The sequence below is a fragment of the Cydia pomonella genome, chromosome 6 (genome assembly GCF_033807575.1).
Source record: "Cydia pomonella isolate Wapato2018A chromosome 6, ilCydPomo1, whole genome shotgun sequence".
Classification (NCBI taxonomy): Eukaryota; Metazoa; Arthropoda; class Insecta; order Lepidoptera; family Tortricidae; genus Cydia; species Cydia pomonella.
Genome location: NC_084708.1, coordinates 11210086 through 11235673, shown reverse-complemented (window position 1 = coordinate 11235673; position 25588 = coordinate 11210086). Strand labels below are relative to the sequence as shown.

Below are 25588 nucleotides of genomic sequence, written 5' to 3'. Positions count from 1 at the left end.
AATGTGAGGTACTTCATTTCGTTCTATGGACACCAAGCGGAATTCCATTGCAGAACTGGGCTACAACCGCGAAAATCGAAGTTCGTCAATTGCGGGCATTTTTCTCTGTCACTCTAATTACGTCTTAGTGAAAGTAAAAGAGAAAGATCCCCGGAATTTGCGAAATTCGGTTTTCGCGGTAGGCCCCCTGAGATATTTGAAATTATTTTTGTTAGGCCATGAGACTGCTAAACAGAAAAAGTTGTCAACAGCAAGTAATTTAGTAAACCTTTTATCAAGAAGATATATCTGTGAGCGATACTATAAATTTTATATCAAAGGAAAAAAAATAGAAGCGTAATTTTTTCATTTTTTACCTGTAATTTATAATTTGAAGTTATTTCTATATCACGTTTTACTTTTTGTAAGGCAAACGTAACTACGTGAAAGATGGGATTTGTCTAAGATTTTGAGTAACTATTATAAAATATATTGTATCATTAAAGCGCCAGAGCTAAGTTAAAATTCCCGTTTACATAAAATCGTCGAAAATGCAGATTAATAAAAAAATAGCAACACAAATTTCCATAGACTATCATAATCAAGTTGAAAATAAACTTTAGATTTTATTAATTAACAAACGTCGTTAATAAATTTTACATTTTGGAAATATTTGATTTTTATTAAGTTTTTGTAAAAAAGAATTTTTTTTTGAGTATTAAGAAATAAACTTATGAAAATCCTGAAAAAGCATTATAGTCATAGACCATGTATAAACAGCTGATCATTGTCTCTGACCAATTAGTCGATTGAGCAGTTTATAATTATTATTTTCACAAAATACACATGTTATAAAGACATTAATGATGTAAATAACTTAGAAATATTTTTACAATGTCAGTAAAATAACACTTGTTACAACAAAACTAATATTGTTATAAAGAGCTTATGTGTTGGTTATATCGTAACTCTCAATGACCAATCAGCGAGTTGCATCACAGCTGGGTTGTCGAAATCAAATCTTTTCCGTTAATTTTAAGTCGGCCGTCAAGCAAGAGAGGCTACAATACCAAGTGCGCTAGACATTTTGTGTTGCCCTGATGTCTCGCAACTGATTGAGAATTGCAACTGTAGCTTTTCTACGTTATTTACGTACACTGCAACATTCTCAATCATTTTAAGTTAGTATAAAGCTACTTCGGTCGAATTCTAGAAAGAAATGGAGATCCAAGTGAGGAGGCAGCAACGATTGGTAAGCCATAGTTAACATGTTAATTAATATGGTGCTATTTAAATTATTTGGCAAACAGTTTCATTTTATTTCGTGCATCAGGTCAATCTTCATGATCAAGAAAACGCGAATGTCTTTAAAGGAAAAAGCAATGCGATTCTACCTATCAAAAGACAGGGGTTGACCGCTCGCGGAGCCTTGGGTGATCTTAACACCAATGCACAAGCTCAGCGGGACATCGCAATTGGGAAAGTGGCAGTAGCAACCGCAGAATATGAGAAGAAAGCTACTTTAAATCGGGCCACAATCAAAAGGTAAAAAAATCTACCCTCAAGTTTGTTATAGCGTTAATGATTTGCAGATTTTGAATTCGTGATAATTTAATGCCTCACCACTAGTAAAGTGATACTTCTACATGTCATATATCATCAATTACTCAAAACTTTTGAGCATTTAAGTAATATTTTTATTGGGTGTCTTACATTTTTTAATTTTAACTGGTTCCATGTACTAGTCTTATTAATACATGTTCTTTGAAGCAATGTTATTTACATGAAGTTTGTTTTCCAATTTGTTGTGGCACTTTGCTTAGACTTAATGCATTTTATTTGTATTGTAGCAACTATAGCCATGTGCGCTCCAAGATTGACACTGGCTTGGCAGTCACCAAGCCAACAATTCAACCCTCTTCAAGGCCACCATTGAGACGTGAAGAAAGCACAGCCGGGCTTGCTGCTAAAGCAGCAGCCAGAACTAAGGTAAAATTCAATATTGTAATTTATAGATAATAAAGACTTAAACAAATAAGTCCTATTGTAACCACAATTTGCTTATGTTATGGGTACTAAGCAATTCAGGAACAAATGTTTATGCTCTATTACACAAATGCCTTTATTGGGTTTTAAACCAATGATAGTATGGGCTAACTGGCAGCCAAACTTATCTCAATTTTTCAGCTACTCCATACTGCAAGTCTATGTATTTTCATCAGGTTTTTGTTAAAAAATCTCAAGTAAGTACAAATTTTTAGGGTTACATAGTCAACTATAAACTGCAATAAGGGTTTCTCATATTTAGCAGGGAAATTCAATATTATTTTTACAGTACTTTTTCTGCATTTTTATCTTTAAAACATTTTCACCTTTTGACTTACATTATATCAAATTGTTTTCAAAATTTGTCATCCAGGCGGTTCTCAAGGAGACTCAACAAAATAAGACCAATGATGAAAAAACATTGAAGCCAAGAATACAGTCTCAGGACTCTAAGAAGCCGTCAAGATTATCAGCTGTAAATGAAGATGCTAAGCCAGTATTAAAAGAGCCCACAGAATCGTTGGGAAAATTGAAGTTAGCAGAGTCTGTAAAACAGGACAAACTTAAAAAGAAGCATCCTCCGTTGCCTCTGGATGTAGAAGATATTGATGCCAGTGACAATAATAGTCCTTTGCTTATGTCATGCTATATTAAGGACATTTACCATTACTTGACTGAGCTGGAGCTGAAGTACTCTATTGAGCCTGATCATTTGAAAGAACAGGTAAGTGTAGCTTGGAAACTAGGCCTATAAAATTAAGTTTTTTTTTTTAGTTTTTTCCTAAACACTTTCAGTATCAAGACCCTACTAGTTGGGTTCATTTTGTATTGCAAATGGGGCATTTGACACTGAAAGTGTTAAATGGGGAAAAAATGTTTTACCAAACTTAGAAACTTTTAGTTTTAGAGTAAAGGTATTAATTGCCTTGTGTATATTATTTTTACTAGGCCCTTTTATCATAAAATTAATAACCAGTGAAACGTGAACAATGATAGTTGTTGCATAAAATGTACTTATGTAGAGCAGTTTAGGAATTTTAATATTTGTGACCTAGTCATACCTTTTTCATTAAAGTAAGTTTTTTTTATCTAATTAGTATGATAGGCCATTTGCTTCATGATTTCATAAAAATGCCATTTGCTAAAGCACTAGCCTAGCTAAGCGAATGAATACTATTCATTCAGTAGTTTTAGGTAGTAGATATATTCATTGTTAGTAGTTAGTGGAATATCTGTCCTCTTTTTCAAACAATTTTTAAATTAAATATTTTTTGCAGTCGGAGATCAGTGGAAGGATGAGGGCTACACTCATTGACTGGCTGGTGGAAGTGCAGCGCCAGTTCTCCCTGGTTTTGGAAACATTCCAATTAACTGTTGGAATTATTGATAGATACTTACAGGTAAAAAATATTCATGTTTCTTCTCTCCTTAATTGCTAACCGTAGTGATGCTTATGCGAAAGTATGTCCCGACTTATTTTAATTATCAACATGAACATGAAGGGTTTCTTAAGTTTTATTAGACTTGCATTTTTTGTGTTAATGTTTGAATTATGAAGACAATTGGTGACAATGGTGAGCTGTAATCGACTATTGGTAAACAATTAGTCAGTACAATCTTTTCCGATCTATTGGCGATGAAAATATATTTACAGCTGTTAAAAGCCCCTTACCTTAAGTTATGTCCCTGAAATGGTAACAGTAGCCGGACATCAAGTTTCATATACATATGTATACCGGAAAAAAAACATGCCTAGCGTCAGCGTATGCTCGCTCTGAGTGGACCCGGCTATTGACCTTTAATATTCTGCCATTATTACGTTAAGGCTAAACTTTAAATTCATTTCAGGCAGTACCAAACGTCCAACGCAACCAGCTGCAGCTAGTCGGCGTCACAGCGATGTTCCTGGCGTCCAAATACGAGGAGATCTACGCGCCGGAGGTGGGCGACTTCGTGTACGTGACCGACAACACGTACAGTAAGGCCGACGTGTTCCAGTGCGAGAGGGACATCATGTCCAAGCTGGGCTTCTGTCTCGCTCGGCCCATACCACTCAGCTTCCTTAGAAGGTAACTTCCCATAATCGCAGCAGATTTTGTAACAAGCAAGCAAGACTAAAGAAACGGATAAAACCACCACCATAGAGATATAAGAAGTAAGCATAGAGTGCTCTCTCCACACATCAGTTTTGGAACCAAAACCCTTATTATTTTCGACATCTAGCATTGAGTAGCGGAATTATCAGTACTGCTACTTGACACTAGATGCCTCTGGTGTCGCGACTTACGAAAATCGTATTTCTCTACAGTTTACAACTAACAGTACAACCAGAAGGATCTCCTTCTGACAATAGAGTACCGGTTAATCCGGTTATAATATTAGCTGGAAATTGTTGAGCATTAGACTTTTCCTTAGTTGCAACATCTATTGTCAAGTAGCGGTACTGATAATTCCGCGGACGTTGGTGACTAGCAAATTATATGGCAAACTATTTTTATCTCACTAAAGACCACAGATATAATAACGCTAGTATTGACTATAAGATTTTAGTGTTTGTATTCATGCTCGTGAGTTAATTTGTCAGAGATAGAATGTGGGTAGGTATTCCGAAAATACGTTACAGTTTTACGTCGCAATACTAGTCCTTGTATACCTATACATACATTTTGCATTAAAACCTTCATTGAAGAAGCGCGGTGTCTGCAACGCCGCTTCTATCTTAGTTTCATCTGTCTGACGTGCATCGTTTGTGCTGCAAACTTCAAGAGAGCGCGATTGTATCACAACTTCGTCAAATTTTTACCGTAATTTCGCCCTAAGTAAGTCAAAAATCGGAAAGATTTTTGGTACACTATTACGTGCGATGAAGGTAGAGACAATGTGTACATAAAAAAATATTAGTTAGAAATATCTCAAAATAGAATGTAAATAAAATTAAAATGGACATGCTTTTCATACGAAATTGTTATTATTTTCAGGTTTGTTAAAGCTGCTCACGGGACATCAAAGAACCATCATTTAGCGAAGTATTTTGTAGACCTCAGCCTGGTAGAATACAGCATGGCGCACTACCGTCCTTCAGAGCTAGCCGCCGCCGCTCTGTGCCTTTCCCTTCACTTGCTGTCCAGAAAGACCCTTGAAGAAGTTTGGACTCCCACGATGACCTACTACTCCCAGTATACTCTAGAACACCTCGATCCTATTATTCGGAAAATCGCAAATGTCGTCGTCAATGTGAAGAATTCCAAATACAAGTCTGTCTACAACAGATACTTGGACCCTAAACTAGCTAAGGTATCGGCGCTCCCGGAACTGAAGGAAGGAGCCATTGAAGAACTAGCAAAGATACCTTCGACAACCTACCTATAGGTGTAATAAGTATTAGGAATATTTCAGGTATTGTATTAAAACGTGACTTAGTTGTAATTGTGTGAGAAACAATCATGAATGGACTGACATATGTTAAGGTTTGATTATGTACCTGCCCGTTTGTTTAGTATTTTATTTTTAGACTTAACTTTCATTGACATGGAAATAAAACACTGACATGCTTGATTTGGTGTTAGATATTCGATTTCTATAGAACGCTTTTAGGTATGTGATTATTTTGGAATAATTTATCTTTTGTAATATACTTGTATTGATGATTGATAGTTTTTTCTTCAATTTGTTTCCGAGGTTTCATGTAATCTCACCCGAAATTCACATACTTACTTGTTAACTTAGAATACCTACGTGATATTCTAAATTAGTAATATATTATATAATTATTTGTATTTAGATGTATTGATATTATTAATATAGGATTTAAAAACTATGGACCAAAATGTAACATTTTAACCTGGTAAGCGTGTTTTAAAAGTAGAAAAGTAATTTTGATAGACCTGTGATTAGATTATATTACGGTGTAATTTGTTAAAAATAAATGAAATATGTTTTACAATTATTTGTGTTTTATTATTTACTGGCTTCTCCAAAAGTCCTAGGAGTAAAAATCTTGACCAAACTAGGAACTACAGGCAAAAAGTGTTTGACACTCGAGGAACAAAATTTCCTATTAGGCTTGACATTGAAACATGACAAACCTGTTAGGGCCTCCGCTAGCTGACGCGGACGCCCGCCGCGTGCGCACGCACGCGGGTGCTATTTGTAGGTGAAATCCGCCGCACGCGTCCGCTTCAGTTAGCGTCGCTCATATTATTTTTCGTTAACCCGCTCGTCCGCTCCGTGCACTCGCGCCAGCTAGCTTATATATATATTTAAATTTTAGTATTTTATGAACTCTACTGTACTTTAAGTTCGTTATTGTGTGTCGTTAGGAAAAAATAGATTATTTTATACTGTTTCATAAATTTTAACAAAGTAAAACTAACGGGATAATTAATGACATCAGCGAAGTCTTACTATTCTCAAAAACCATGCGTAAGAATATTAGCAAATATAAATTTCCCTGACGGTTGCCAACCTCACTAAAATTGAAAATCTTAACCTTAACTTCAATTTATATCTTGGAAATGTGCAAGTTTGTACGAAAAAAATTGCCGACCAACCTATACGATACGAATCGATATATAAAAATAATCTTATACAAACAACAAACTCAAAACTAAAATTACATAGCACAAGCCCACAAAATATGGCCATAAAAGTTTATAACAAATTATCTAATGATATAAAAGGCATCGAATCGGAAAAATATTCAAAAAACTCTGAAACAATATTTTAATCAAAAAATGTTATTACAGTTTATAGGACTATTTAAATGACAATGAGTAAACACCGTATTAAATATATACGTAGGTCTAGAATTTTAACTACGTGTATGTAATTAACCTTTTGGCCGCCGGACCCTGTCCGCCAAGACGCTCACTCACACGCCAGAGCAAATTTTAAGTAAACATCTAATAAAAAGTTTAGGGATTGCAAATAGTGATATCGATATTTATAATTAATGGTGGAATTCTTCTCAATTTGGCTTATTTATTTCCAAACTTTGATTTCTCTCAAAAATTCTAAACTAAACAGATTTACTATACAAGCGAATGTTGAAAATAAAGGACTTTATCATGAAAAACAACCGCTAAACATTATCGATATCCCCGCACTAGTCTGTACGAGTAGTCTTTTATACATGCCAACGGCGCGCATGGCTCGTCTTTAGTTCAGACTGACAAATACTGTTTACGCGCGAGCTAAGTAATAATAGCGTCTGGGTCAACGGCATAAGCGCTTGTCGGTACGTAAACTTTATAAACGTAAGATTAGAGACGCGCATCGTGTGTCGATAAATTTACATACTTACCGGAGCGTTTTTGGAGAAAAATAACAGGTGGATTGAATTATTTCAAAGAATAAAAAACAGTAATATTTAATCAGTCATTTATTAATGGAATATTAAATACATAACATATAATATATAAGTTTGTCCAATTTTCATATATACACAATTACACATATATAATACATACACCACGCTGGTTTTGGTTTCCATTAAATTCAACAGGACGTTAGGTTCATTAACAGAAGCTATCTGGTAGATCGCTTTTTGAGCCCCACTACACTAATATATCAAAATAAACTAGTGGCTCTGGGAGCTGTAGACCTTCGCGACATGATGAGAAAACGCAAAAGTGAAAAATACTTAGTTCTTAAAATCATTATCACTGTCAAGTCACGATAGTCTTAAGCGCCATATACGCTATTTGCACTTAAGTCCTTTAGGGCAATTTCCGCATTTTACATAATTTCCAAAAACTGGATCGACAAAAAAATTGGTTCATCATAGAATCTGGTTACAAATTTTCTCGAGAATCGGTTGAAAATTGCGACCTGTAGAGGAGAACATCCGGACATACAAAAAGCAAATCGAGTTAAAATGTAGACCTCCGCTGTCGCTGCGGTCAATAATTTATTCGGCAAATAAACCGAAATGGTCGATTTACTTGTCTGACTCATTTACTGAAGAAGCTGCCTAAACTTTATCTATAACTATGCCTCTCTTTCTCGACATATATATACCTAGTTACTACGAGTAGTTACCAACAATGACAATAATTGGCGATTATTTGTTTGAACGATTAAATAAAACCAGATTCGTGATATCATATTTATTTAAAAAAATTGCACATCGATTAAACTTTCCCATCCCTAGCTGTCTTTTATACATGCCTACGGCGACAGTGACACGAAAAACGTAGAAATTATAAGCATATTTTTTAAATCCTTTATTATGAAACAATGGATTCATATAGCTGTTTAAAAAGTAAATGTATGAAAAAACAAAGGGTCAACAAGTTGACATGAGTACCAAAGAGTTTCCAATTTTTATTATTTTACCATTTAGTAAGCGGTTGAAACTTTGTCTTGTATACAAGACGACGGCGGCGCGAGTGAATCGTACTGTCGTTGTCTTCTATACCGAACAATGGCGGCCAAAGGGTCCAGTATATTTACTCTTTATTTATTTTGTTTGTCTCGGTGTGAAATTAACAATCTACCTACCTAATTGTATAATGCTCTAAACGATCCTATCTACCTACCTTCATTGCTGCACCCATCAGGGTTTCATGTGTCATTTGTGTACCTACCTATATTTCTAAGTACTTGGAATACCTGTAATGTACATGTGAAATGCAATAAATAAATACAATACTATCAGCAAGTCTATTGGGAAGGAAATTCCCATTGGTTCAACTGGTAAGACTACAGGGAATAGGCCTTATCGATTAACAAATCAAGTTAGTGATTCATCTCTCTAAGTCTAGTACCTAGATATGGTAGAAAATGTCTTTTGGCCGCCGTTTGTACATTTTTCTTTGTGCAATAAAGTTGAAATAAATAAAGTCATTCATATGGTACTCAGCGAACGAAATGGTACTAATATACTACTATTATAAATGCGTAAGTGTGTCTTGTCTGTTACCTCTGAACCTATTAATTTGAAATATAGTATAGAGATAGGATATGGTTTTGAGGTTTGCTTCGAGTCCCGGGGAAGGAATAGAATAGAGATAGTTTATGTCGGATATTATCCCTTAAAAGGGTGATGGAATTGAGATAATTAGTGCGTCGCCTTTTTTTCCAGGCGCTATAGTTGTCTCTCAAATACATACTAATATACTATCGTACCTATGGCAAACTTATGGGTATCATGATATGATATGAAATGCGTATGTTCGTGACAATCACAAACATGTACCTACGAAGCTAAATAAGGCACCCAAATTACTAATTCTACGCAGGCAAAATCTAGTTAATATTATAAATTCGAAAGTTACTCTTTGTCTGTCAGTTAACTTTTCACGCTTAAACCGCTGAACTGCTTAAGAAGAAATTTAATATGGAGATAGACGCCAGAGGAAGGATATCATAAGGATATAAGATAATTCAATCATCCTGATCCTGATCATCCCACGCAGACGAAGTCGCGAACTGAAGCTAGTATATAATATAAAGTAAACCTATGGACCCATTTTTAACCGACTTCAAGATTTCAAAAGAGGAGGTTATCAATTCGGTTATATGTTTATTTTTTATTTTTTTAGGGTTCCGTAGCCAAATGGCAAAAAACGGAACCCTTATAGATTCGTCATCTCCGTCTGTCTGTCCGATTATGTCACCGCCACTTTTTTCCGAAACTATAAGAGCTATACTGTTCAAACTTGGTAAGTAGATGTATTCTATGAACCGCATTTGGATTTTTACACAAACATAGAAAAAAAAACAATAAATTTTGGGGGTTCTCCATACTTAGAACTGAAACTCGAAAAATCTTTTTTCATCAAACCCATACGTGTGGCGCATCCATAGATATGGATAGGTCTTCAAAAATGATATTTAGGTTTCTAATATCATTTTTTTCTAAACTGAATAGTTTGCGCGAGAGACACTTCCAAAGTGAAAAAAATTGTGTCCCCCCCCCCTCTAACTTCTAAAATAACAGAATGAAAAATCTAAAAAAAATATATGATATACATTACCATGCAAACTTCCACCGAAAATTGGTTTGAACGAGATCTAGTAAGTAGTTTTTTTTAATACGTCATAAAATTAAAAAAAAAAAATTTTTTTCATCAAACCCATACGTGTGGGTTATCTATGGATAGGTCTTCAAAAATGATATGTAGGTTTCTAATATCATTTTTTTCTAAACTGAATAGTTTGCGCGAGAGACACTTCCAAAGTGAAAAAAGTGCCCCCCCCCCCCACTGTAACTTCTAAAATAACAATGAAAAATCTAAAAAAAATATATGATATACATTACTATGCAAACTTCCACCGAAAGTTGGTTTGAACGAGATCTAGTAAGTAGTTTTTTTAATACGTCATAAATGGTACGGAACCCTTCGTGCGCGAGTCCGACTCGCACTTGCCCGGTTTTTTAAATGTTTGTTACTCCATAACTCCGTCATTTCTAAACCGATTTTGAAAATTATTTTTTTGTTTGAATTTATATATATACAGATTGGTCCCGTTTTTGTCAAAATTCAGTTCTGATGATGGATGGATGATGGATCCATAAGGAATCGAGGCAACTCTTCAAATGTGAAAGGCATATATATAATGATTTTTGTATTTTCTGTAACAAATCAAGCATTTACATTTAAAAAAGTGACATTTGATGAAGCTGATGATGATCAGAATGGAATTCTTCAACGACGCATAGTACACGTTTAGCGATTTCTCCTCTTCGCTGTGTTTGTTAAGTAAATTAGATTTTCAAGACAAACTTTTGTCAAGTTCGAGTTCTGACGATGGGGTATGGAAGAGAACAATTGCACACCTGACGATGCCGAAGACCGGGCAAAGTAGAGAAAATCAAGTAGGAAAGCGGACCCTGGCGCTAGGCCGGGAAAACGCTAGGTTGAAGAAGATCGTACATGCTCTTCCGGGAAAAGTGTAAAAGCTCACTGCTTTTGCTACTCACTCCTGACGTCCTTCCGGTCTTTTAGCTGCCCCCCAGCAGCAGAAGTATGAACAGCAACATGAGCACGATGGTGTTTTGAGTATGTCCCTGTCTGTACATTAGATTAGATTTATTTATTTCAATGTATTAGAATATATATTTTGATCGTCGATAAATTAAAATAAAAGCTAAATAATCCAAATAAATTCATTTCATTAATTATACAAATAGGTTATGCGGTAATAAATTATACAGTTATGTAAAAAAATCACATATTGAATAAAATCACAGATTATACAAATAGTTCTTTCGAACAGATACTTATCTTTCAAAGAAAACGCAAATACCTACGGTTTTGATACCTACACAAAAATACAATGGAGTGGCTGGAGGAGCCGCTCCCCGCACCGCGCGCACCGGCACAACGCTAAGGTTGCCTACGCTTAGAAATGATCTTAACAAATAAATACATACCTACTTACACAACGGAGTGAAATAAAATAAAATCTAAGTATATCTTAAATTAAGTATTTTAATCATTCATTAACTTACAATTTATATTATATTATTATAACGAGCCCATTGTGTCCCACTGCTGGGCAAAGGCCTCCCCCTCTTCTTCCACTCATCCCGGTTTTGAGCAACGACCGACCAGTCGCTCAAAAAGGAGTCTAAGTTATCCCGCCATCGCCGACGAGGTCTGCCAGATCCCCGGTTTGACTCGTGGGGCACCCAATCCGTGGTTATCTTGGCCCACAAGTCATTCGGCATGCGGCAGACATGCCCAGCCCAGTCCCACTTTAACTTGGCCACTTTTCGAGCTACATCTATAATCTGAGTTTTAGAGCGCAGCGTGGTGTTCCGGATGCGATCCCTTAGTTTAACACCTAATATGCTGCGCTCCATGGCTCTCTGTCAAACCCCGAGTTTGGACTTCTGAGCTTCTGTCAAAACTTACAATTGTTTTACTTTTATTAAATGTAGGACTTTTTTTCTCACTCTCTCTCACTCAATTCGTTCGTTTCTTAAACCCACACTCGTGTATTTGAATGCCTTTTATTATGTAGCAGTCACATAAACTACTATTATTGCACCACAAAGAAAACAAATTTTAAAACAGATTTACAATGTAAAGAAAGGTAGCAACAAGCGGTCTTGTCCTTATATCTAATTACTGCCGTTAAAATAAACATTTGCCTACCAAAACAACTTCCAGTTTGCTACCTAGGTATTTCAAATAGGTAGATAACTTACTATAAACGTGTCCTTTAAAATATTAAAGAAATTCCATGGTACCTACGAGTACTTACTATTTAGCTTGTAAATAACGTAAAAAAGTAGTGATATTAGAGCGCGCGGTGACGCGGACGTGTGTGCGTGAGCGCGTGCAGCAATAGCAACCAACTGGCTTCCTTTTGTACCGCCGGCGGGACGAGATTCATAGGCATAAATCCGAACTCGCGTGGAGAGTTCCATAGGCCTGATATAATGAGCACTTATTAAGTAAATAGTATTCTATCTTTGTTTCTATTTATCTATAATGGGTTGTCCAGTAAAATCGCCGGGCTCACTGCCGTCAACGGCCTATTCCAAAGGATTTTAACAAGCAGCCAGCGCTTGAATTTACGTCGTCCACACAAATATAGTTAAATAAAATAAAAGATTAAATATACTAAATATATATATATATATTTATATGAAAAGTTGCGTTACGGATCGTCAATTTCATTCCTTATCTTCATCGGACTAACGCAGCCTTTTGCGTGCATGATGGTCCTTATCCAGTCGTTATACGTAATCGAAGCGAGGTAGGTATAGCTGGAACGCATTTATCAGCGCGAAAACTGGTGCAGCGGTCACGAGTGTCACTCCACAGCGGGTCGGTACGGTACCATTGCTTTCACCATGTTTTTATTAAAGACTGGACTATACAGGATAGTACGGCCGGGTTGCTTTTTGTTTCTGGCAGCTATAATTTTGTCTTTCAGTTTTTACCATTTTTTGCGAAAGGTATTTTTAATTTACTAGTTCAACTCCACCATGGGACGACTCATAGATATTAAAAAATCACATGCGACTGTGGCAGATATTTAACACAATTGGTATTAGACAGGTTGCATAATTTCAAATAGCATGAAATTAATATCCAATAACCTTTTGGCTTCGCACTTGGCACATAACTATAAGTAAGGGGTCTTGTATCGAGCATTCTTTACTTTTGTAATGTGCAGGTATCCGTACGTCTTATCTAGGGTTTCTCAACTTTTGTTTTTTTTTTTGTCTATCTAGAAGATATGAATAGTTATTAATTAGTTGTATAGGTTGGTACCTATAGTATTGACTTTTTTCTCCTCCAGTCATTTAGTCATTTATTTATTGTCATGTGTAGTGTTATGTATAGTCATAGTCTACTTGTTAAACTTTGATGTTATTCTTATTGAAATGTCATATCATGCGTGTATAAATGGACCGTGTCACGCGTTATGTGTGACGTGGGCTTTAGTCTGCAAATTCCAAGAATTTATTAACGCTTGGCGGTTAGCCGAACGGTTTTTGTTCCCCCCTTTTTACGGCCCGGCTCCCTGCAGCGCGGACAATGTAAAAACAAAGAAATTGCAAGTTTTTGTTTTATTTAAAAGCCGTTTCTTTTTGCAGATTTTGCTAAGTTTTCCGCTGAATAACGGGAACTGGCTTAGGTTTAATATAAATAAACAGACTACCACTGTTTTTAACACGGTGAAAATTAAGAATTTCATCCAAGTTTTTCATCTGCTGTTATTTTTAATTTATGGAAGGTGGTGTAGCATTACACTAACTGATAATTTGTCAGTAACAGTTTAGTTGTTTTAGACATTGTACCTATAACTTGCCCTTGCCTGCAACCTCGTGAAAGTGACCGTCTCCCTCCTCCGTTAGTACTTCCATGGTGCCTATTATTCTACCACTATTTCATCCTCTTAGGGGATGACTCTCCCATTAGGCCTTAGGTTATTTTAGTTCAGACCCCACAATTTTTAAGCCTTTTTGCGTGATTGAGTAAGAAACATCACACCAGCATCTAAATTATCCATATTTCGATATCTTCATACAATATCAATTGTATGAAGATGTTCCTAGGTCTGTTGTGTTAAAATAAGATAGTAAATCTACTGCTTTTATTACCTATGCGAATTCTTCACGCCTTACGTCAATTAGTACTTAGTCGAGTGAAATACTTAAGAATAAATTAGTAATGAATAGCCCAAGTAAATATACGTCTGGCGTAATTATATATATGGCGAATCTATTGTCTTGCTAACGCTGCATTATGAAAATTTATCGGTGAAAATAATATAATAACCAGTTTCAAACTTTCATAGGCATTAAATTGGATATGAACTTGGAGTAGAAGCTATAAGAACATTTTCCAGGATAGTTTCATCTCACCATAATACTGTTAGTTCAAGCGCAGTCATATACTTGGCAGTGTGTTAATGCTATAACGTGGAGCCAAATAGGCGTGAGTCCATACAAGCTACGGACAGTTATAGGCTCTTTCGCCTTAGCATGCTAGAAATAGCTGCATGTTGCATTTTTGCAGCGTGCCATGCAATGCGCAAATGTGTGCTCTCCACATGGTTGTTGTAATGCTGCGAAAGCCTGTCTCGTAAATATTTCGCGTACGCAATTTACAGCTTTGGGAATCCTCTTAACGGAATACTGGGGCAGTTAGTGGGCCCCCGGATATTTATAATTTTAACGACCCCCACTAAACCGCTATTGTTCTTTAGATTACTTGTGAATTGTTGTCGACGTAATCTGTTCTCAATCGGAATATTTATTGTGTCTTCACGAGCGGTGCATTATACTCGTAAAGCTATTTAAATTCATTATAATGTAGCGATAGCAGTAACATATTGAATAACATGTTTGAGTAGGATTTAAGCATGGAACCGTAATTCAGAATCAAATAAGTAGGTAAGTTTTTAATATGAAGCTAGGAATAACAATATCTGTAGGTACAGTTTAATTAAGGCGAAAAAGTTCTGGTAATATTTAGATCGGTTTACCAGATTTCTAGCCCCTATAGGGCTATTAAGAATATATTTCTTACTAAGACCAGAAAAACGGGAGTATACATTTTTGGAATTTTGCGTAAGTAAGTAGGCATGTATTTATGTTCGATTCTAAAACCAAAAGGACGCGTCAATCCAATCAACTGGTTCGTCATCAGTTGTTAAATAGATAAAATTTAGCAATTAGCATTTTATCGCAGTGCGTTCTAAGCCTAAAGTTAGCTCTCCGCTCCTCTACACCTACACAATTAATGTACAGTCAGCAAAACCATTAGCTTAGCACACTTGCATACATATTTTGTGTGCTGAAATACTAAGCTAATAACTTTGCCTCTCTGTATTAGGTACAAATACCTAGCTTTCTAGAATAACAAAAACCACTTATATACCTACGGTGGGGCCTGTAACAGGAGCAAAAAATTAAACTGTAGGCTGTACTTTTCCAACTCAAACATTTGTTTAGAGACTTAAAAATAACTTGTGTTTAAAATTTTTAGAACACCTAAGTTTATTGTAAGACACAATGTACTCGTATTGCGAATTTTGTTATGTTTAAGGTTGTCATCATTGTAATTGACGTTGCTTGTCACAAGCAACGTCAATTACAATGATGATGGCGTACATTGAAGATAAAATGTAATTGGTACAAAAAACTTCATAATTTTTAAATGTTATTGACCAAATTTGTCACAGTTTGAGGAGTACAATCTATGTTTTAATTATTTGCTGATGTTATAGGCTCCACCCGTTATACTGAAGCTGATTGGATCCATTAAGAACTATGTTAGCACAACCAGGGAATCTAATTATTTTATTATAATATTTTTAGATTTGTGTTTTTAAAGTAGGTACATAGTGACACTACCTTTTCTGGGAATTAACATGGGGTATGACATCTGTTTCAGGTTATAACTATGAAAGTACATATAATTTCGTTTCATTTTTCGCACTAGCGCAGCAGCAGGCAGTTAAAAAGTACGCTAATATATTTCTAAAAACTCTTTATAATTGTATTTACTACAAATACATATTATATTCTCATCGTATGAAATTACAACTAAATTACCCTACGATATTCTATATGAATTTATATCATATTATATTAATTAATAGATACATAATACATAACATACATTTACATTATTTTATTGACAATAACAAAATACATAATGGATATATACAGATGATTACTATAACTAGCTTATATCTAAAATAGGCCCTTGAGGCATTGTACCAAGGATGCTGGCGGCATTTCCTCGTTGTATCGCAATACTGATACGTTGTGCGAGGAAGCCGCCAGCTCTTCGGTCACCAGTTACGTCAACCAGACGTTTCGCGATTTCTCCAAAAAACTTGTGCGCGCTGGGACCCCATGGACCTAGGGTTCCAACATACATTTAGTCTAATTAGGTAGTCTTCTTCTCTCCTTAACCATTTTCCTAATTAAATAACGAATATCAATTTAACTTACAAAAGAAGATCGCCGTAAAGTTTTGTTAAAATTAGACCAACTTTTATAATAACGGAATATACTTCTGCAACGCGTTGCACACTTGCAAGTTTCGGCGGCATGTGAAAAATCGGAACTTTCTCTTTGAGCCGGCGACGTATCAGCTTAAACAGCAACTTATTTTGTCTCGAAACAAAATGCTTCATATTATTGTCGTGTAGTACTTTTGTGCTTAACGTCGTAGCGGCAAGTGTCTCGGAGTAACAGCTCTTCCGTTGTTTCACCAACTTTTAACGAGTTTGTCGGACACTGGTGGAACTACGTCCCTACTCCCTAGCGTCGGCGACCGATGGGACTGCTGGCACATATGTTACCCACACTCTTAAACAATTTGCTTGGAATTTTATGAAAACGCTAACTTGGCAAACATACCACGATTAGCTGAGGGCTTTAGGAAACCTGTTCCAACTAGGCTAAGTAGTTAAATGTATATTAATAGGCTTAAGTAATTAACTTAAATTTATACTAAATATCGGTAGAATACCAACATATGTGTCGAAGTCTTGTCAAAGGTCCCACGTTGTCGCTTACAATAACAATGAGATTTGTTCGTATCTTTATATGAATAATCTGTCAAAGCAGCCTTATAGCAAGGGACAAAGTAGGACTTTTTGCTTGGAAACGACACATATAACATTCACCTACGTATTTATATATTTTTCCGCCATTATCATATATGAAATATACTCGTTATACATTTCACCTCATATGTTTTTATTTCCTAACTTTCCTTGAATGAAAGTATTCAAACATAACCGTACATCGCATAAAATAACTACAATATTCAACGATACCCACAGGACTGTATGGCACTTAAAACTACCGTTAGAAGGAACCGATTCAAAAGCGGCGAATAAATAACGCAGTCAGCATTTACGGCGACGATATTTCCATCGATTATTTTCTTTCATTGCCATTTGCTAAGTAAAACGAGAGCTAAGAACGAAATGCTCTGGAAAGTACCATTAAAAGCTGCACTTAGATGCCTATTAACTTGTAAAGATTCCACTTTCTCCTTTGTCAAATTTCAATATATAATATCGGTTTTGAATATGAGGGGAATTAGAAACCAGAACATTTCTTTTTACAAAAAGTCCGTAAAGACGTCTACTTTTGAACGTTAGTTGTTTGTGCAAGTAGGGTAAATGTTTACTACCTATTTAAGAGCTGAGCGTAAAATTCACTGTTCTTTAGCCAGTAGTGCCGGAAATCCTTAAAACGAACCTAATGTGTACTTAAACCAGGAGTACATACGTTATTATGACATCCTGCTTCTAACACAAACAACTCGGAGAAATAAGTAGGTAAACGTATGTATGTAGTGAAAATAAAAACATCGACGCAGTATTTTATTTCTTTCTAAATGTTGAAACTTATGCATATTGGCTATTCTTAATGTATAAACAGAATACTTATAGTATTTCGAATCGAAACTGCTAATTGATATGACTCGTTTTCTCTATATCGTATATTCCTTAGGTACGAGTACCTACTGTAAACTACATTTCCTTCTAAGAAGTCTTAAGAATTACCTAACGGTCGTGCTCGTGTATAAAACTAATAATCTGACGCATCCACCCTCATATATTTCAACTTGCCTATACTTATCGACTCTTATTTCTGGAAAGCTAAATCTATTTGCACAACCCTTTCAATCCACAATAAACAATAAGAAATATCATCTATAAAGTCACGTACGAAAATCATTTGGGGGCATATGCAGGCGTGTTCACCGAGCTCATGTTTGTTGTCACGAGGGGTCGAATGTCGAGGACGCCGTAAAAACGCGACGTACATTGTCTAAGTGTCATGTCTCGGTTTCCCGGTATTTGAAATATTGAGTTTATGGATCTCAGCATAAGGGTGGTTTTAGAATGATCTAATGAATAAGATAGGAGTTTGGGAGGGTTAACAGAGGGGCGCTCCAAATGGGCTGAAAACTGTCGACGCCGCTGATCCCGATGCTCATCGGAGATTTACTGATGCCTCGCAGAGTGGCATCGATGTCGGATATTCTTTATGATAACCGTTTCCGTAATCGCTATGTCCTTATTTTACAAGCGTGTGTACGCTTATTTAAAGGTTGAAAATTTGACTATTGGTTTTATTTATTTAGTAAGTACGTAGCATGAATAAACAGTAGGCACTATAGTTGCAGCAAGTTGCGACGATAATTGTAGAATTTTAGTGCGCTTCCATAAAACGTTCGCATGTACCTAACCAACATGACAACTTTACCTAGAGATGCGTATTTTTCTACAAATAGGCTCTTAGTAAAATAGTATGTATGCTTTGCAGAAATCTATATTAAATAAAAACAAAAAATATTAATATGAATGCATGAATTTATTTCATAAACATCAAAAATTTAATTCCTCCTTTTTAGACATCTCACATACCTACTAAATATTAGTTTTCTTATCCGCGAAAAGATAACGAAACGCGTTTTTGCGGTGGGAGGGTAGGAACATTAATTGCATGTTACAATTATAATACGCATGGTTATTATTATTGCATGTTATAATACGCAAGTTAGTATAACGAGGTAGCACTGATTAGTCAAGCACGTTATTTTTTCGCGGATAAGCAAAGTAATATTTTTTTAAATACAGTTGCTCAAAAAGCGCTACTTTTCGTAGCTGTTTAGCGTGCGGAAAGTTGGATTTCGCGAACTAGTGCTTTTTACTTTTCCACTTGTTCCAATTCATGACTACTTATTGATGAGTGTTAATGTTAGTGTCCTTTAAACTACCTAACCTACTGTTAATGTAAAAATAATAACTATAAGCATATTTCATATTTTATTACTGACCTCTTCATCATTATAACACGTTTATTTTTTAATATTGAATATTAAAAAACCGTTCTTAATAAGTTGTCTGAATGGAACGGAATAGCTGCCGAAACGCCTGTCAAACTGCTGTCAAAGCAGAGGCGTTTTTCTTACTGCAAGAATGTTTTAAGTTTCCAAAGGCAACATTCGATATTGTTTTCATACAATTTAAATATACGATACTCAAATAATCATAAATAACGATACTTAGGTATAATATTTTATATTTACAATTGTTTCTGTCTTAAAGAACATGCATAAAAAAGTACTTGTTGTTTTTCTTATTTTTTCGCACCTGTATTAAAAAACGTCGTTCTATATACGTGCGGAAATGTCATTATTCACTCTTCCCTCATATCTCGGTACTCATGAAGTAATGACATACTTTCCGCACTAGCATCGAAAAGTACTATTGTTTTTATTTAGTATGTGAGATGTCTAAAAAGGAGAAATTACATTTTTTATCTACACACATATCATAAACCCTCTATGATGCCTTCAAAATCCGTAAATAACGGCCAACATTACGATCAGAGACTTGTCATACGCTTCGCTACGATAAACTGTTTTGTTACAGCAAATTTCTTATCTGTGATAATGTAGTTATAGTGACATATGTAACTACATCTAAATCGATTTGGTTATGCATTCAAATTTAGAATATCTCTGAAAAAAAAGCAATTCTATTAGACCTCTATTTTAATATCAGCCGAGATGCCTTTTTGTTCGAAATGAAATGTCAATTGCATACAATTTTGACATATCTCGCATGTTAGTTTGTATCGAATGATACGGAAATAGGCCCCCGACTCTAGTTTATCTCTGAATTTAAAAAAAACTTCATTCGTGAAAAAAGTTTTCATTTACCGCCATTTGACGTACAGTTTATCTTTTAATTAGTTATAAGTATAAAATGAATATGTTTTGTTGTTTTTAAGGTAACTATAGTAAAAAATTCGTGTAAAATAAGCGATAAAAATATTTCGGTGACGCCACCACATGTCTACGAGTTCCGCCAAGAGAGCAACGATTTGGCAACGATGCCCTAACGGAGGCTGTAATTTGGATTAGTGAATATTTCATAGAAAGTTTATAATATGTGTGTAGATAAAATAGTGTATGTGAAACGAAAACAAAATAGTGTACTCGTGTGATCTTTTTAAGAAACTCACTTCTTTCGTTTATTAAACCCACACTCGTGTATTTTAATGCCACCTTACCATAGACTCCTTAATACCTCGGGCCGTTTATGAATTCCTTCAAGTCCTCAGGGCTCTTCTGCCTTAGTTTATCTCTAGTGAGATATGTATCTACAGTACATAATTTGATGTCAAGATATCGTTGACGGTAAACTCGACTGTTTACAGACACCATGGCCACTACTTCATCCAGCAGCAGCTCCTCTGTCATAGGAAGGCGAGGAGCTCGCTCACAAAGGGGGGCCTACACTATATTTGGATGTACACATTGTGTCTAATTGTTGGGTGAACGTTGATAAAATTGTTGATAATCGTTGCATCTACGTCGCTGCGCGTATTTTATCAGATACAACTACTTAACGGCTCAACTGCCGACATGAAATGAAAACAAAAGTTACGGTTCCATCATAAGCCTACGGTTAGCGATACTTTAAATAGTCGCTATTGGAGCCGTTCACGGTTCACCGTTGGCTTAACGTGCATCTACAATAGGCGATTTAATACTCGTACTGCTCGCTTTCATATGCATAAAAAAGGCATAAAAAGGTTCGTTATATTGGCAAGGGAAATGTAATAGCACTTTGCTAACAATATCGAGGCTCTGTATTATAAGAGCATTTACTTAGTTAATATTATGAACGGCATTCTGAGGAAATATTATGGAATGCAATGTTCAAAATAGTTACCTAGAATACTTAGTAAATACCTATTTCGCAAATGAAGTTAAGTACCTAGAATAAAAAATAACGACTATCTCTCTAGGCTAATTCAGTATTAACATAACATACAATAAATGTTCTCTGCGTTTGAACTGTAAGTGTTTCTAAGATTATTTTTTAATATTTATACGAGGGATTTACGATCAAAAGTTCAGATAGAAATAGTCAAAAAAAGAAGCGAATTATAAAATAAAATAGAAATTAGTAGGTAAGTAAAGTACTTTACCTAATACCAATGTGATGAGCATCCAATGATCACAATTCTTTATACCTACGCTCTTTTTTAACATGATATTTGCATCACAGGTTCAGCATTTATTTTATATGCGTCGGACCCTGCCCCTTGTAGATAGATGAAGCAATCAGTCCGACCCTGGCGGGCTGCTGACGCATTTTAGAAGGTCCTACCCTGCCTGGGAATTTATTGATTACATGCTGTAAATCTGTTCGCCTTGTTTACTTAATGTGTGTTCGACAAGCGTGCTAACCCTTTGCGAGTTTCCTGGAGTTAGAACAATTGTTAAACTATTTCTTATAAACTTTGTTCAGTTAGGGATAAAACTGTAAATAAATGAATAAAATAAATAAATATTTGGGGACTATCTTACACAGATCGACCTAGCCCCAAACTAAGCAATGCTTGTACTATGGGTATACGTATGTATTTAAGTATTTATATACCTATGTAGAAAACATCCATGACTCAGGAACAGGAACAAATATCTGTGTTCACACAAATAAATGCATTTACCGGGATTCGAACCCGGGACCATCGGCTTTATAGGCAGGGTCACTACCCGCTAGGCCACACCGAAAAAATTTAATTAAATGCTCAGTGCTTCAAATTATTAAGTAACAAGGTGTAGCCCGCGACTGCCTGCAAAAAATAATATTCGTCATAAAATCTATTACAGTCATATAGAACTCAAAGTAAGTATCTTTAGTTATGCGAAATTATGTAACAGACAGTCATAGACAAACAAACATCATATTAGTAGACATTAGTAGAATAAAAAAACTCACCCCGACCACTAGAGCAGTGGTGGGCAAAGTACTGTCCGCGGGCCAGCTCCGGCATAACGTTAAACTAATACTAAAAAGTATTTGACTCATTTGTTTTACGTCGAAAAAATTCAATTCAATTTTTTCAATTTATTCAAATAAACACAAAATGTAACAATACAGGACTAGCCTAAGACATTACATTTCTTATAACTAAGGTCATTATATATATATATATATATATATATATATATATTAAAAAATACTAATAATAATAAATACTTATGTGATTATGGATTAGCTACACGTCATGTCATAAAATACATTTAAACATTTAAAAAATTAAATCAGGTCAGTAACTCGCATATTTTTAAACAATCTTTCTCAATGAAAAAAACTATTGTACAGGAAACTACATCATCCACATTTTGTAATGTGTTTCGGCATTTCCTCTTGAGCTCGTACATGAGAGGCATGTAAAGATAAAATCTTCTCCAGCCTGTTGAGTCCTAGTGTACAGTTTACAAAAATGGACATATAATTATAAACGAGTAATGCAATTTGTGATAGGCACCTTGCTTAAGATCACACACAGGAGTTCACAGGAGTTTTTGCTAACGGAGTGGAGTTTTAATCCTTATTTGTTGAGTCAATAGTCGCTAGATGCAAGCTTTTAGAGCTACAGTAAGCTTACAGTAGATTTCAGACGTAACAACCAAGCTTTGTTTTTCCGTACCACACAGAACACGTAAAGAGTCCAAACGTACCCTTGCTATAAAAATATCCTCGGATGTAGGGCGTTGCAGCAGTCTTTTCACAAACAATATATCTCAAGTGTTCGCTAGTGCCTAATATAACTTGACCTGAAGTTTTGTAATAACTTGGCAAGATTACACATCACTTTTATACTGGTTTGACTTAGCATTGGCTTAGGTGAATGTTGTTAATAACGGCCGAGCTCTGCGGGATGCCGGCGTCAATTGCTGAATCCTTTCCTCTTCCGGCTCGCTTCAGCCGGTGACTTCCGGTTTAGAACTGCTACAACTTGGCACTTCAATGAAATCATCAATATAAAAAAAATACATGAACAATAAAAAGATGTGAAAAGTAGCAATGACCAGGAAGTTAACAAATAGCTAAACGGATTCTCTATCTAGTCCTGTAATTCATACTAAACTCAAATAAACTAGTGGCTCACAAAATTTCACAAAAACCTGTAGAAAGCATTTTTGCCCAAGCTGAAATGTAGACCTTCAAAAAGATTCAAAAAGCACTCGGTCAAAAAAATTGAAAAAAAAAAACGTACTATCCAAGACCGGATACAAAAGGTTTGGGTTCGATTAATTATTCTGTTTTTCTTCTAGTTAAATAATACAAATTAAGTAACTTTTCTGGTGATGTAAGTTATTGTTACTCCGCCCAGTTTCTTTGCTTTGCAACACAAGACAACACAACATACACAAACAACAACATCAACACAAGAGTGGAAAAGTAATTGGATGTTTTGTTTTCTCATAGAATAGGGAGATCGACTAAGTGATGATTTTGAGTGATCAATATTTAGATTTCAGTTTTGGAATCTTACGCTATAAATAAGTATAAATTTGTATGAGAGCGAGGGGTTAAAATAAAAAACATTTTTATCCCCGTGTAAAACAAATAACTATTGTGCAATAAAGATAAGTAAATAACTTGAATTCCTCCAACTACATGCTACATGAAACCCACTACTACGAAAGTCGGTAAAGTTGCGAAGCCAAGATTCCCTATTTCCATAGCGTGTGCGGCGGAACTTATAATAACTCCGCTGCTTAGAACCTTGTCGGCGTTGAACTGAAAATAAGATCGTTCACAGCAAATATTTATGGCTGTGCAATAAATTTCGGTTAAGTCCTTCGGAATTATGAGCTACCGGACATTTTTATTGTTACTCTGGATTTAAACGTAGATTAGAGCACGATTGAAGTTGCCTTTCCCTGAATTAGTCAAAAGTTTATCTTTGGACTTAAATTATACACTGTCAACATTAACATTTTCAACCACGCTTACAATCTTGGCCTGGGTCTAACACAAAACTGTGTTCACGTTTTTCCTGTAGACATACCCAAAAGTTAAGGGCTATAAAGGTAATTTTTTTTATTTAATCCATATCCACATGAAGAGGTACTCCTTTTATTAGGATAAGTATGACAAAATCGTTACCGACATGCCCACTAGCTGTTAACTATTGTCCGCAGGAGATAAAACTTGTGTGTTCGTCAGAAATGTACAGTGAATACAGTTTTGTGTTTGACCTGCCTCAATTTTGCTACAAGTACTCGTAATTAAATTCGTATCAATCGGCATTAATGTCAACATTATGAAAGATTGAGAAAAATAAGTAAAGTCCAGCTTGCAAAGAATAGATATCTAATATGTATGAGCAAATAAACCAATTTAAATAAATGATGTTTCAACATGTTACGCATATTGTTACAATTTATGTAAACTAGCTGAGGAAACTAAAATTTTATTTATTCGAGATGGTCTAGAGATGCTTTTGGGCTTAAAAATCTGTTATTAATTAGTTTTCTCTCCACCTCAACTCGGTCGCATCAATGTAATCGAGCTACACGGGCGAATGTCGTCTATATCAAGTCTAAATCAAATGAAATTAACATTCATTTTTAATTTCATCTATGTATTTAGGATATATATCTAATATATCAGAAAACTAGAAAAAGTTAGAAATGCTTTGTATTACATTTTAATCGAAACGAAACCGCCTGAGCTTAAACAGTTTTACCATAAGAATATGTGCAGTATTAGAGAAGTTTATTTAAAACAAGGTAAGAGGAAACTTGCTAAATGTCAAAGTTGGGCTAAGAGGCTGGGGCGGGCGCGAGCAGGCCGCGCTGCGCCGTACCTATTCGAGGCCCCACAACTCACTTTTAAGCCATTACTTACTACCTCGTTTCCGATTTGTTTTTTTACGACGAAAAAACGGCAAAACACAAGTAGGGACCAACTTTCGGGCAATCAGCAGGGCACAACTTCGGGAAGGGTTAAATCAAATAGACAGATTCATCAGTCCGTTCCGGTTTTATGAAGACTTATTTCAGACTTACCTTCAAGTTGAAATTAGATTTAATCTGGCTCGAAGCTTTAGGATTGAATTTTGTAAACAATTTCGGATACCTCTACAACTTCCAGGCTTTGTTGAAATACCATTGGGAACCCGGCTACCCGTTGTTTAGAAATTCCTTTGAACTAGATTCGTAAATGAGCCGGAGTTTTGCACATGTTGTGGACTCGTTCAATTGGCAAGGTAATGTTTGTTTAATTGAGTTCTTTGTTTCTG

General features: G+C 35.5%; 1 protein-coding gene across 1 annotated transcript; it reads left to right on the top strand.

Moving 5' to 3' along the window:
- Positions 1-994: 994 nt before the first annotated feature.
- On the top strand, positions 995-5968 carry LOC133518933 (G2/mitotic-specific cyclin-B2-like). The gene is made up of 7 exons (XM_061852728.1): positions 995-1231; positions 1313-1524; positions 1830-1968; positions 2399-2749; positions 3303-3425; positions 3874-4094; positions 5004-5968. Exons 1-7 carry the CDS (start codon positions 1199-1201, stop codon positions 5392-5394), a joined length of 1470 nt encoding a protein of 489 aa, XP_061708712.1. The 5' UTR covers positions 995-1198; the 3' UTR covers positions 5395-5968.
- Positions 5969-25588: the final 19620 nt, after the last annotated feature.